Source organism: Mustela nigripes, chromosome 6 (genome assembly GCF_022355385.1).
Source record: "Mustela nigripes isolate SB6536 chromosome 6, MUSNIG.SB6536, whole genome shotgun sequence".
NCBI lineage: Eukaryota > Metazoa > Chordata > Mammalia > Carnivora > Mustelidae > Mustela > Mustela nigripes.
In genome coordinates, this window is record NC_081562.1 from 652,177 (window position 1) to 665,953 (window position 13,777).

The 13,777-nt window shown below is 55.6% G+C and overlaps 1 protein-coding gene across 1 annotated transcript in view; it reads left to right on the forward strand.

Annotated features, from left to right (window-relative positions):
* The window catches only part of TTLL8 (tubulin tyrosine ligase like 8), a 43,642-nt gene that overhangs the window by 29,096 nt on the left and 769 nt on the right, over window positions 1-13,777 (forward strand). Inside the window, exons 11-15 of the mRNA XM_059404435.1 lie at window positions 1,043-1,286; window positions 3,389-3,824; window positions 4,428-4,917; window positions 13,042-13,190; window positions 13,632-13,775. Coding sequence (XP_059260418.1) covers window positions 1,043-1,286; window positions 3,389-3,824; window positions 4,428-4,917; window positions 13,042-13,190; window positions 13,632-13,775 — 1,463 coding nt within the window. The remainder of the gene's footprint in view (window positions 1-1,042; window positions 1,287-3,388; window positions 3,825-4,427; window positions 4,918-13,041; window positions 13,191-13,631; window positions 13,776-13,777) is intronic.

The following is a 13,777-nucleotide window of genomic DNA, read 5'->3' on the forward strand; positions in this document are numbered from 1 at the left end:
GGCTGTGACGCCGGCTGTGGCTGTGGCTGTGACGCCGGCTGTGGCTGTGGCTGTGACGCCGGCTGTGGCTGGGCGCTGGCCGGGCGCCTCCCTGCTCTGAGCCTGGGTGACTGCCGAGGTTTGCTGCTCTGCCGAGTCTGTCGTTTCTGGGCGGCAGGTCTCAGCTCACAGCTGAAAAGACGAGATGGACTTTTTTTTTTTTTTTTTTAAAGATTTTATTTATTTATTTGACAGACAGAGATCACAAGCAGGCAGAGAGGCAGGCAGAGAGAGAGAGGAGGAAGCAGGCTCTCCACTGAGCAGAGAGCCTGATGCGGGACTCGATCCCAGGACCCTGAGATCATGACCCGAGCCGAAAGCAGAGGCTTTAACCCACTGAGCCACCCAGGCGCCCCGAGATTGACGTTTTTGTGGGGAGAGCCCCCCCGTGTGTGGCTACCCAAAGACCCCCCCACCATCTTGGGAAGCCACTCCCTCCAGGCTTCAGGGTTGTCATGGCTGCGAAAGAGAGGGCCGGAGGGTCTGGTAGGGACCCAACAGATGAGAGAGAGGCCTGTCCCCTCTGCTCAGATGTCACTGGTCACCAGAGAGTTGGGGACAAGGAACCGTGTGGCGGAGGAAGTGTGCACTGATGTGTAGTCGTGTTGTTAGTCCGGGCACCAGACTCTGGGCCCCGGGACACCTGCCCCCTCCCAGTCTGCTGGCTCCCTGAGGCCCACAGAGCTTCCCTGCCCTTGTTCCCGCCTTGGTCAGCCCCCTGAGCGAGGGCTCAGCCACCCCTTGCTGGCCGCCTTTGAAACATGCCTCGGTCCCCAGCCCTGCCCGTCTCCATTCTGTGTCCTCTCCGAAGTCCTGGCGGCAGGCTCCCCAGTGGGAGAGCCTGGAGGTCAGCACCGGTCGTGGCCTCCCCCAGAGGGCCGAGCCTTCCCTGTGGGGCCACCTGACTGTGCGGCCTGCCGGTACCGGATCAAGGCCGCGCGGGGTCCCGGGGCCGATGCTGGATGCCGCGCTGTGCCCTGGGCTGAGTGCCAACCTCTTGCAGACATCGTGTGCATGAACCGCGTGGAGGAGATCCTGGAGCTGGTGGCGGCTGACCACCTCTCTGCCAAGGACAACAAGTGGGTGGTGCAGAAGTACATTGAGACCCCGCTGCTCATCTACGGCACCAAGTTCGACATCAGGCAGTGGTTCCTGGTCACCGACTGGAACCCGCTGACCATCTGGTTCTACAAGGAGAGCTACCTGCGCTTTTCCACACAGCGCTTCTCCCTGGAGAGCCTGGACAGGTCGGTGGGAGCGCCAGCTGGATGCCACTGGGCGTGAGGGGACACGGTGGGTGCCCACCACACCTGCGGGATGGGGCGGGGTGCCGGGCCATGCCTGCTGACCCCCGCCACCCCTGGACACACAGTTGAGGAAGTGGGCTCAGGGAGGTTACGTGGCCCCCATCCCGGAGGGCCAGGCCCAGGCCTGGTGTTCTTCAAAGCCCTGCTCTGCACCCCAACACGTGTGTATCGTCTCCAGAAAATCCCGAAAGCTCCATGTGCTGTGTGCCCACGAGGTGCCTGGCAGGGTCCAGGGGTGACCCAGCTAAGCGGCAGGTTCAGAGCCCTCTCCGTGGTGGGTGCCCCCCTCTGCTGGAAGGGCTAAGTGGCCGCTGTGCTCACATGCTGACCCGCAGCCGCCCAAGCTTGGCGGTACCCTCGGCCGGCCACACAGTGCTGCTCTCTCTGGGGCACCTTTGGGGGCACGTCTGCCCTCAAACTCTTTGTGAGCCCCAGAAGTCCTGGGGTCGGGGCTCCTGCAGGCGGCTGGGGAAGCAGGAGTGTTCCGGTCCTGAGCAGGCAGCCTATGGGACATGGCATGGCTTGAGGGTCTTCTGAGGGCCCCAGCGGCACCAGGCAGGACAAGAAGTGGGGAGCACCTGAGGCAGAAAAGGCACCCAGATCCCAAGGCCCCTGGGGCCAGGGTGCTGGGGAGGGTGCCCCACGGAGGTGCTGGACAGAGGCTCAGATGTCCAGGAAGGGGTGTCAGGGGTGGGGGGACCCATGCCTCGCCAGGCTCTCTGGGTGGGCAGGACATAGGTGTGGTGGGGACAGTGAGGTCACTTGGCAAAGCCTCAGGAGGGAGGCAGAGAATCCCCCTTGCCTGTCCAAACCAGGGCTCCCCACTTCTGCCTGTGACCCCCCCTCCCCACTGCGTGGGTCTGAGGGCATGCGTCTTGACCAGGAGCATTGCAGGGGGTTCCTGCCGAGAGGACACACTGAGCGTGGGGCCTGCTTCCAAGAAAGGTGGGGACACCTGGGTGACTCAGTTGGTGAAGCGTCCGACTCTTGAGCTCAGCCCAGAATTGACAGGGCTGGGAGATGGTCAGTGGACACCTTGGGCGTGTTGACTGTGTCCCCCTGGCTAGTGGCTGTGGCTACACCAAGAGTTGCACCTGGCAAGTGCCCCTTGGCTGCTGAGGACAAGTGGCTCTGGCTGGTAGCTCCTCGGGTGAGTTCGTCTCTGCCAGGCCAAGGGGGCCTAGAGGAGGGGGTGTGTCCCTCCCTGTGCATAAGGAGCCCCTCCAGCCCCCCACCCCAGGCCATCGGATGCACCAAGCCGTGAGGGGTGCCTGCTGAGCCCCATTTCTCCATCTGGGACCGTAATCCTCCCCCCAAGACAGGCAGAAGAGTCCCTGAAATCGTTTTGACCCGACACAGCCCGGCTGCCTATGCAGCGGCCAAAGTGAGTGGAAGGCGCGCCGCGCTGGCTCTGGGGCCACCCTAATTCCGCTGGTCTTGAGTCACAAGGTCCTTCTGTCCTCTGGCAGTACGACCTCTCCAGGGTCACAGGGACGCGTCTCACCACGCAGAGCCACATGGCTCATCTCGTGGTGGTTTTAAAACAGGTTTGGAACAAGGCAAGGGTGCAAATTAACTAATTCGTTTCACAAAGACTTTCTCACTTTGTCTCACCAGACCAGCTCTTCAAGAGCCACATCTCTATTGTTGGGTGCAGATGGGGAAGCTGAGGCTCTGGGAGGCGTTACTTCCGGAGGACCCGAGCTATCAGAGTCCTCCTGCAGCCACCCGGTGGTGGGGGGCTTGTCTCGAGAGCAGAGTCTCTGGGGGCAGGGTTAGCTGTGACTTGGGGGTTCCGCGGGGGCAGAGGGTCCGTAGGGGTGGGGTCTCAGGGGAGATGTCCGGCGGGCATGCGCATAGGTGGGGGCATAAGGGTTCTGGAGATTGGGTCTCGCGGTCCGGGGCCACCGTCCGGGAGCGGGGTCCCAGGTCCCCCACGTGGAGACGGGTCCCTGGTGCAGGGCGCAGAGGTCCGGAGCAGGGGTGGGGGTGCGGGGCCAGGCCCCGGGAGGCGCAGGCCTGACCGCGCTTGCCCCACGCAGCGCCATCCACCTGTGCAACAACTCCATCCAGAAGCACCTCAAGAATGACAAGGGCCGCAGCCCCCTGCTGCCCTACCACAACATGTGGACCAGCACCCGCTTCCGGGAGTACCTGCAGAAGCGAGGCCGCGGGGCCGTGTGGGTGGGCGTCATCTACCCCGCCATGAAGCGGGCCGTGGCCAACACCATGCGCGTGGCCCAGGACCGCGTGGAGCCGCGCAAGAACAGCTTCGAGCTGTACGGGGCCGACTTCGTCCTGGGCCGCGACTTCCAGCCCTGGCTCATCGAGATCAACTCCAGCCCCACCATGCACGCGTCCACGCCCGTCACGGCCCAGCTGTGCGCGCAGGTGCAGGAGGACACCATCAAGGTGGTGCTGGACCGCAGGGCGGACCGCAGCTGCGACATCGGCAACTTTGAGCTGCTGTGGAGACAGGTGCGGGGGCTCGGTGCTGGGGGGCCGGGCTGGCCGGGCGCGGGGTGAGGGGGCACCGTGCTGAGGGGGTGTGGGGGCTGTAGCTGCTTCAGGCAGAGAGCAGCCAGTGGCTCCGGTCCCCCCGGACTCCCCCCACCCCTATCTGGGACTCCCCCCCACCCCGGCTCAGCCGCCTTCACCACTCTGCTCGACGCCCTGTGAGCCCCAGCCACCCCCAGCTCTGTGGCCACCAGGTGGGGAGGCCCCCCTGCCTGCACCGCTGCTGGGAGGTCCATGGCGCCCAGGCCCAGAGTCTAGGGTGTTCCTTCCAGACCTGCTGTGTCCTCCTCCTCCTCCTGGGGAAAAGGGTGTCCTCCTCTAGGGGTCTGCGCCTGGTCCCCACTGGGAGCCTTCCTGCAGGCCAGGCGGCTGGTCCCTTTGCTGGGGACTCTGGTTCCATGGAGTACCGTGTGCCTGGGCCTCTCTGGGGGAGGGAGCTGGGGGACCGCCCAGCCCCAGGGAAGGGAGGCCCAGGCTTCTCGCCAGGCCTCAGCCGGCCGTGGCAGACCCAGGGAGGAGGCGCTGGGCTCTGGGCGACTCGGCCGGCATGCCCTCCCTGCCTAGCCTGCCGTGGAGCTGCCTCCCTTCCATGGGTCCGACCTCTGCGTGGAGGGCGTCAGCGTGAGGAGAGCCAGGAAGCAGATGCCGCCCATCTCCAGCGCGAATTTTCCGCCTTCCCTCTGGGACATTCATCCCCTGAAAGTGAGGTGCCCCTCGGCCATGCCCAGCCCGCCTCTAGGAGCCCCCCCCACGGTGCCGCAGCAAGACCCGAGGCTGAGCGAGGCGCAGGCCGGGCCCCGCACCTTGCCCGCACCCCTCTGGAGGGCGGCCGCCAGGAGCCGCAAAGCGCAGTCCGCCACCACCCCGTCGGTCGGGAAGATCGAGCCCCCCACTTGTAACTTCCAGCACATAGACAGCAGGGCCCCGAAAACTGGTCCGACCAACGCTGAGTCCGACAGACCCTCGGATCCGAAGATACCAAACGAGCTGCCGCCTGCGCTTCCCAGCGTGAAGATGGCGGAGGGTGCCCTGCTCCAGCGGCCCAAACCGCCAGGTACCAGCGTGGGGTCTGCTGCGGGTGGCCTGCGCCCCAGGCAGGGAGCGGGTCCCCATGTGGGCATCAGCCTGAGCTCAGAGCAGGCTCGGGGGCACCCCCGCCCCATCCTGGGACTGGCCGGGCTGTCAGGACGGTGGGGCTCCTGCGACAGTGGTAGGAACCCCTCACGGGGTGGGGTGCGTGACAGCCTGTCTCGCTCCTCGTGTGACCTAGTGCTCATGGGGGATGGAACGGTGCCAGATGCCGAGGGCAGGTGCCAGCCATCCCTGGACTCTCGCCTTCAGTTGTCCGAAGTTCCTAAAGGAGCTGACCGTGCGCGGCCTGGGAGCCTGTCCTGGGCCTGGGCTCCAAGCACAGGTGGACAGGTGTGGGGGCCCCCGAGGCTCTGGGGGTGACCCTGCCGTGTCTGAACCTCAGTGCACCTCTAGAGGCGTCTGGCACCCAGCGGTGGCCCGAGAGTCTGTGTGATGAAAAGGCAGGAGCCAGGCCACCCCCACACGCCCTGCTGGCTGGGCCCCGGGACACTGGCCTCCTCAAACACACCGTGCTGCGTCCCCCTGCCTGGGGCTCGGCCTCTTCCGCTCTCCTGTGCCCTTCCTCCTTTCTCCTCCCCGCCTCGCTGGCCCCGACCTCTTTGTGCCCCCAGCCCCCCGTCTGTCTGCAGCCTGTCCGCCTGTCTCTCCTAGAGCGCGGGTCCCTAACGCTGTGCTCACCGCAGCACCGGGGCTGTGCACGTGGCCGGGGTCCGTGAGCGTTTGTTGGGTGAAGCGCACAGACTGACTCCAGAGTCGTGGGCTCTGGGCTCGGGCTCCAGGAGCACGGTGGTGCCCTCGGGGGTGCCCTCGAGGACGTCCCCTGTCCCGCCTTCTCTCCTCGCCTTGTGTCTGCTCTGTCGCGGGGGCTGGCCAGCTCCCCCCGCTCAGCAGCTTGCCTCTGTGAGGACGATTTCCAGGGTGTTTTTGCTGTTAGGAAAACACCATGTACTTTTCATCTTCCTAGGAGGGCATCTAGGAGTGAAGGCATCTTCCTAGGAGTGAAGCGTTGATGGGGGGCTCAGGGGTCGTCACAGAGCAGCACCGATGGTGTGGGGCTGAAAGATGGAAATGTATTCTTTCGAATTCTGGAGCCCAAAGTCTGGAATCATGGTGTTGGCCGTGCCACGCTCTCCAAGGCTGGGGAAGAGTCCCTCCTTGTCTTGTCCAGCTTCTGGTGACCACTGGCCGTCCCTGTGTCCCTTGGCTTGTAGAGTGCCTCCAAGGCTCTGCCCTGTCTTCACATGGTGCTCCTTCTTTGAGCCTCTGTGTCCAAATTTCGGCCTCAGAAGGACGCCGCTGTTAGGTTGGGGCCCTCTGTCCTCCCGCCAGTGCGACAGCTTAACTCGGTGCCACCGGCGATGACTATTTATTTCTAAATCATGTCACATTCACAGATGGCACGTGCACATGATCTCGTGGGGTAGGGCTGTTGGACCTCGTCCACTGAGCCCGTGTAAGCGTGGCTAATGGGGGTGCCCTCGGACTGCATCCTCCCCAACGGCCATCACTCCTGCTGTGGCCAGCGCTGGGTGTTGAGAGACCTCCTAGGGCTTGGGCCTGCCTCTGGAGACACTGCCACGAGGCTCCTTTGCCTTTCTCCGCTGACCAATAAAATGGCCTATTTTCAGACGTGTGTAGGCCGTTGACTTTCCCTCTCCTAAACAGTGCCCGCTCAAACCTTTTGTCCATTGCCCTCAGACTCACAGGTCTGTCGCTTTTGGATTTGTGGGAGCCACGTCAACTCTGGATTCTCCTTTTTCAGTTGACTCTTTTACAAATACTGTCCCCCACTGTGTGATGTGTCTTTTGCTCCTTTATGGTATCTTTGGATGTAAATCCCCCTTAATTTTAATAAACTTAAGCGGGTCAACTTTTCCCTCTATGGTTGGAGACTTTTATGCCTTACAGCCTTACCCCGAGGTCATGAAAATAATCTCCAGCAGCTTCTTCTAGAGGCGCTGCTGCTCCTGCTTTTCAGTCTCTAATGCTCCTGGAGCTAATTTGCCTGTGGTGCGACAGGAGGTCCTCGCACAGTGTTACAGGGTACTCAACTGTGGAAACCCCTCCCCCACCCATTGCACATACGGTATTTCTGGACTTCCCGGTCCGCTCCGTTGGTCTGTTCCTTGCCCTTGGCCAATGACGTGATGTCTTTGTTACTATAGCTCTGTAGGATATCTTTATGCTGGTTAGGCAAGTCCCACAATCTTGCTTTTCTTTCTTGGAAACGACTCAGCTGTTCTGGACCCTTACACTTTCATTCAAGTTGTAGAACCAGGTCTTCAAGACACATCAAAAAAATTAAAATTAAAAAAATTGTTATTGAAATTAAATACATGTATCAGTTTAAGGAGAACGGACTTCCTCACATTACTGAGTCTCATCATCTATGAACATGGTATATCTCTCCATTTACTTGTCTTCTAGTGTCCTTCAGTTTAGTGTCTGCAGTTTTCTTTGTGATGGTCTTATACTTTCTTGGAAGTTAGATTTAGTCTTATATATGTTCTATTTTTTCTTCTATGATAAGGAGTATCAAAATTTGTATTTCTTCAACAAATTGTGGCTGGTTGGTAGAAATGGAATTAATTTTTGTGGATCGATTTTTTTTTAATCCAGGCATCTGGCTAACATTTCTATCAATTCTATTAATATATTTGAAAATTATTTTGGAGTTTTCATATACATAATTATATCATCTGAGGAGTTTTCTTTTTCTTTGCTATCATTGCACGTTTTGCATCTTTTTCTTATTTTATTAGACAGTATAGAACCTTAACTACTTCATTTTTCTCGTTTCACTGGATCTCGGGTGCACATACTCGGGTTAGTCATAACCCTTGGTTTTTGGCATGGTTTCATTGTTTCTCCTTACATGGCCCACTTTCAGGTAGTTTTAAAAACATAATTAGGGGGCGTCTGGGTGGCTCAGATGGCTAAGCGTCTGCTTTCAGGCTCAGGTCATGATCCCAGTGTCCTGGGAAAGAGCCCTATATTGTGCTCCCTGCTCAGCCGGGAGTCTGCTTCTTCCTCTGCCTCTTCCCCTCCCCCTGCTCATGCCTTCTCTCTCTCTCAGTCTCTCTCTCTCTCAAATAAATAAATAAAATCTTAAAAAAATTATTAGAACCAAACAGTGATATACATTCACCTATCTCTGGTACCCTTAACCTCCTGTGGGGCTTGATCCCAGGACTCCAGGATCATGACCTGAGCCAAAGGCAGATGCTTAATGACTGAGCCACGCAGGCACCTGTATTTTCAGTTTTTAAAAACTATCTTTTGATGAAAACTGTGAGTTTTAGTGTGGCCGAAATTATCAGTTTTTTTTTTTTTTTTTTTTTTTTTTTTTAAAATCAGTGCTATTTTTGTCTTAAGTTTTACCCGGGATGCCTGGGTAGCTCAATTGGTTAAGCACCTGCCTTAAGTTAAATTAAGTGTCCTGGGACGGAGTCCTGCTTGGGGCTCTCAGCTCCGCAGGGAGTCTGTTCACCCTCCGCCTGCCGCTCCTCTTCCTTCTTCTTGCTCTCCCTCTCTTCCTCTCTCTCTCTGCCAAATAAATTTTAAAAATCTTGAAAAAAAGAAAATGTTCCTTACTTTGAGGTTTAAACTACTATTTACCTACATGTATTACTAAGAGTTCCAAAATTGTCTTTGACGTTTAAGTCCTAGCCTCTCTGGAGTTGGTTTTTGAATATGGTATGATAAGAATCAAATTTTATTTTTGTCCTTAGGGACAACTACATTTTCCATTTATTTGTTGAAAAGTCCCTTTCTTTCCTGCTTTGTGCACCAGTGCAGGTCCGTCTCTGGAGTCTCTTAGTCTGGTCCACAGGTGACTTTGCACCCCTGCACCAGTGCCGCGCTGTCTCCACACCTGGACGGCAGGTTGCCTCTCTCTAGATGAGGGTTAGGGTGCATCTTCACTCATTTCCTTCTATACAGACATCATGACTGTTTTTATTGGAGTCCACAGCTAGTCCTATTGTGATTTTGGATGGATTTGCATTGAATCCCTAGGTCATCTTGGGGGAAATTGAAGAATTAATACATCATAAACTATCATATACATCTTTTATTAGATTTATTCTTAGTTCCTTGACATCTTCATAGTACCACACATAGTGTCATCTCTATATCATCACTTGCTGCTGGTGTGTAGAATGCAATGATGTTTGTATTTTAATTTTTTATACTGCCACATTTCTAAACTCATTATTTTAAAATAATTTTTATTTTTTATTAACATATAATGTATTATTAGCCCTAGGGGTACGGGTCTGTGAATTGTCAGGCTTACACAGTTCACAGCACTCACCAGAGCCCATACCCTCGCCAATGTCCATAACCCAACCCCCCTCTCCCTACCCCCCATCCTCAGTTTGTTTTGTCAGATTAAGAGTCTCTTATGGTTTGTCTCCCTCCCGATCCCATCTTGTTTCATTTTTTCCTTCCCTAGCCCCCACAATCCCCCGCCCTGCCTCTCAAATTCCTTATGTCAGGGAGATCATATGGTAATTGTCTTTCTCTGATTGACTCATTTCGCTCAGCATGATACCCTCTAGTTCCATCCATGTTGTCGCAAATGGCAAGATTTCATTTCTTTTGATGACTGCATAGTATTCCATTGTATATATGAATATATATATATATATATTCCATTGTATATATTCCACATCTTTGTCCAGTCATCTGTTGATGGACATATAGGTTCTTTCCATAGTTTGGCTATTGTGGACGTTGTTTCTATAAACATTGGGGTGCACGTGCCCCTTTGAGGCACGACGTTTGTATCTTTAGGATAAATACCCAGTAGTGTGATTGCTGGGTCATAGGGTGACTCTACTTTCAACTGTTTGAGGAACGTCCATGCTGTCTTCCAGACGGGCTGCACCAGCTTGCATTCCCACCAACAGTGTAGGAGGGTTCCCCTTTCTCTGCATCCTCGCCAACATCTGTCATTTCCTGATTTGTTAATTTTAGTCATTCTGACTGGTGTGAGGTGGGATCTCACTATGGTTTTGATTTGTATTTCCCTGATGCTATAACCTCATTATTTCTAATAATTTGGATGTATATTCTTCTAAATTTTCTATGTAAGTGCATGTCATGTGCAGATAGCTTTACGTCTTCCATTCCAATCTTGTTGTCTGTAATTTCTTTGTCTTGTCATGTTGTATTGGCTAGACCCTCCTATAAAGTGTTGGGTATTATTGTTGAATTCCTGATTTTAAAGTGAATTTTTTAAAAATATTTTATTTAATTGAGAGAGAGAGAGAGAAATCACAAGTAGGCAGAGTGGGAGGAGAAACAGGTTCCCCACTGAGCAGGGATCCCGATGCAGGGCTCAATCCCAGGACCCTGAGTTCACAACCTGAGCCAAAGGCAGATGCTCAAAGAGAATGGTTTTAACATTTGCTCATTTATATTGACATTTTTCTAGGTCTTCATAAAGTTATAGATATGATATAAATATAGATATAAATGTATGGACACTCTAGCATGTTAAAGAAGTTTGTTTCTAATTATTACCAAGAATTTGTATTGTATGTAGTGAATTTTCTAAAAAAGAAACTTTTTTTTTGCATCTAGAGGTTATCATAAGCTTTTTCTCCTTAGTAATATTAAAGTGGTGAATAACATCAATTGGTTTTTTATTTTGTTTTTGTTTTTAAAATTTTATTTATTTATTTGATGGAGAGAGACAAAGGGAGAGAAGGAACACAAGCAGGAGGAAGTGGGAGAGAAGCAGGCTCCCCGCTGAGCAGAGAGCCCGATGCGGGGCTCGATCCCAGGACCCTGAGACCATGACCTGAGCCGAAGGCAGACGCCCAACGACTTAGCCACCAGGCGGCCGTCAATTGGTTTTTTAACTTGCTTTAATATTAGTTTTGATACATGGCTTTTGTTTCTTACATGTTGTTGACATGTAATTTATTCCTCCTACTGTTTATAGACATTTATAGTTTTTCTAGGTCAGACTATTACAAATCGTGCTGCTATGAATGCTCCTGGATTTGGTGAAATGCATACCCTGGGGCGCCTGGGGGGCTCAGTCAGGTGGGCATCTGACTCTTGATTTCAGCTCAGGTCATGGTCTTGGGGTCGTGGGATGGAACCCCGCATTGGGCTCCCCACTCAGCAGGGAGTCTGCTTGTCTCCTTCTCCTTCTGCCCCCCCCCCCCCCCGGGTTTGCTCTCTCTCTCAGTAAGTCTTTAAAAAAAAAAAAGCCCTACATTCCAGTACTGATTTTTCTTTTATGATTAGCACCTTTTATTTTCTGTTTGAGAAATCTTTGCCTAGCCCAAGGTCGTAAAATAGTCACTTCTGGGGGCCCCTGGGTGACTCCGTCTGCTAAGCTCTGCCTTCAGCTCGGGTCACAATCCGGGATCCTGGGATCGCGCCCCACATCGTGCTCCCTGCCCAGTCGGGAGTCTGCTTCTCCCTCTGCCCTCTCCCACCACTCCAACTCGTGTGTGCTCTCTTTCTTTCTCTCGAGTAAATAAATAAAATCTTTTTAAAGAACCAGTCACTTCAGTTTTCCCCCGACAGTTGCACTGGCACACCCTTCCCATTCCATCCGTAGTCCGTCTGGGATTGCGTGTGCTGCTTGGCACGGGGCTCAGGAATCACTGTCTTTTCCGTCTGGGGACTCAGCCAGTGGAGCGGGTCTTAAAGACACTGTTCGCCACTGTACTGACCTTCCTCCTAAACCACATGACTGCATGTTGTTCTGTGTCTCGACTCTACTCTGTTCCAACTGTCTATCTGCCTGTCTGTCTGAGCCAGGCTGCTGCGGGACTAAAGCGACATCACAAAGGCACTTTTCTCCCCAGTGGTGTTCGCTCAGCATTTGATCCCCCCATGTCTTCAGCGGCAGCAGTGCTGCGTTCCTCTGGGGAAGGCAGAACGGGCTCCAGGCTGCGGGCTGGGTTCACATCTGCTCCGTGTGGCTTCCTGGGGTGTCGTCCTCGCACAGCAGACGGTATGAACGAGAGAGCCAGCCGGACCACACGAGCACAGGGAGGCTTCCACTCACACCACATCTGCACGCATGGTACTGGCCAAACTCAGGTCAGTGGGCGAGGAAGGGTACGTCGCTACCAGGAGGAGGAGGAGAGGCATACGTCTGGAACAATAACCAAATACACGGTAGTCCGATCTCTAGGTCCCCAGGACTCACTCACCTCCTGTCATCAAGATATGCTCCTGCCCTCTGCTCCAGAAGTCTCCTGATTGTGACGTCAGGCTCCAGCCCCAGATCTCACGGCTCTACTCAGCTCTGGATTCTCCATCAGACCTCTTCATCTGGATAACCGTGAGTCAGAAAGACAAGTCCAGTCGGGGATTAACCTGGCCTGTGGCTGTTTCATGGGTGCTAACGGAAGACACGAGATGCCTAGACCAGAGACCAAGGACATTATTACTCATGGCCCAGCACGAGCATCAGCACACCTGTGACAGTCCCAGGAAGAGGAGACGCCACGGACCAGTTCGTGTCACCGCCGAGGAACGCTGATTTGGGGAGTCCGCCGCTTTAACCGCAAGCAGTAAGCAGCCCTGCTCTTGACCTGAAGGGAGACACTCTCTCATCCCTCAGCACTGCTCCCTGCACACATGACCCTGAGACACGACCCCGGTGAAGGGTAGTCAGAGCCTTGCACTCTCGGCACACCCAACAAAATGTGTAGGGCACTCAAAAGACCCATGGAGGACCGTGTCTCCCAACAACCCACCTGCCAGTCCTGCTGGGCCTCTGCTGGGTTTCGACTGGTGAGTACCCCTCTACCAGCTGTTCCAACTCACGTGGCCTGCAGAGGCTTAGACCGAAGCCATTCAATTTGTCTGGTTCATGTTTGTTTAGGGCTACCTTCCTCAGGCTCCAAGTAGCAGGAAGAAGCCAGTCTGCGGCTGTCCCCCCGCCGTCCCCCCCCGGTGCCCAGGCCTAGACGTGTTCTAAGTCCCAGGGGGCCCGGACCGCTCGGATTTCCGACCCCCAGGATACGGTCTACTTCAGCCCAGTCCCCGTGAAGGCCCACGCAGCTGAATGTGGATTGACCTCTGATCTTCCATGTCCTTGCCGACGTAGGGCGGAACGGGTGGGCTGAAGGGCATCCCCGACCCCCACCCCCGCTGGAGACGGTTTCCGTGGTCCACTCAGCCTGCCCGTCCCATGTGAACTTGCTTCTCCTGAGCCACCCGAGGAGCGAGGCTGAGATCTGCACCCACAGCCTGCGGGTAGCGGTGGGAGGCCCCGGGGCCGGCCAGACCCAGTCAGCGGCTCCTTGAGCGCACCGCTGGGCCGCACGCCAGGTCTGCGAAGCAGAGAGCACCGCAGCCCCTGTCCCGCACCTCTGGCCCCACAAGCTCCCGCAAGAGGCACAGTCCTGTCCTCCGTCCGTAGCCACAGGACGGGCTCTTGCATCATCTCTTCCTCCCATCGGGAACATTCATCTCAAGGGCCGGGGCCGCTGGAGGTGCACAGTAACCCTGTTTCGGTGCTCCAGGACCCTTGCCTCCCCCCCAGGGGAGTGCGGGTGGCAGGCTGGGATGGAGTGTGAACCCCGTGGGCCGCTGTCAGGCCTTGCTGCCAGCAGAAGGGTGTACGGCCCAGGGGCTGCCCGGGGGGGAGAGAAGCTCTGTGCCCAGCCAAGAGGACATGGCCACTTTCCCCTAAAGGAGGTGGGGGAGCAGAACACAGTCCCAGCCCTGGACAGTGCCACGCGGATGGCAGGAAGCCCGGATGCCACTGAGCACCCTAGCCACCAGTCCATCGCTGGTTGCCGAGCTGGCAAAAGGCACGCGGCCGCAGATGGGCCCAGGGT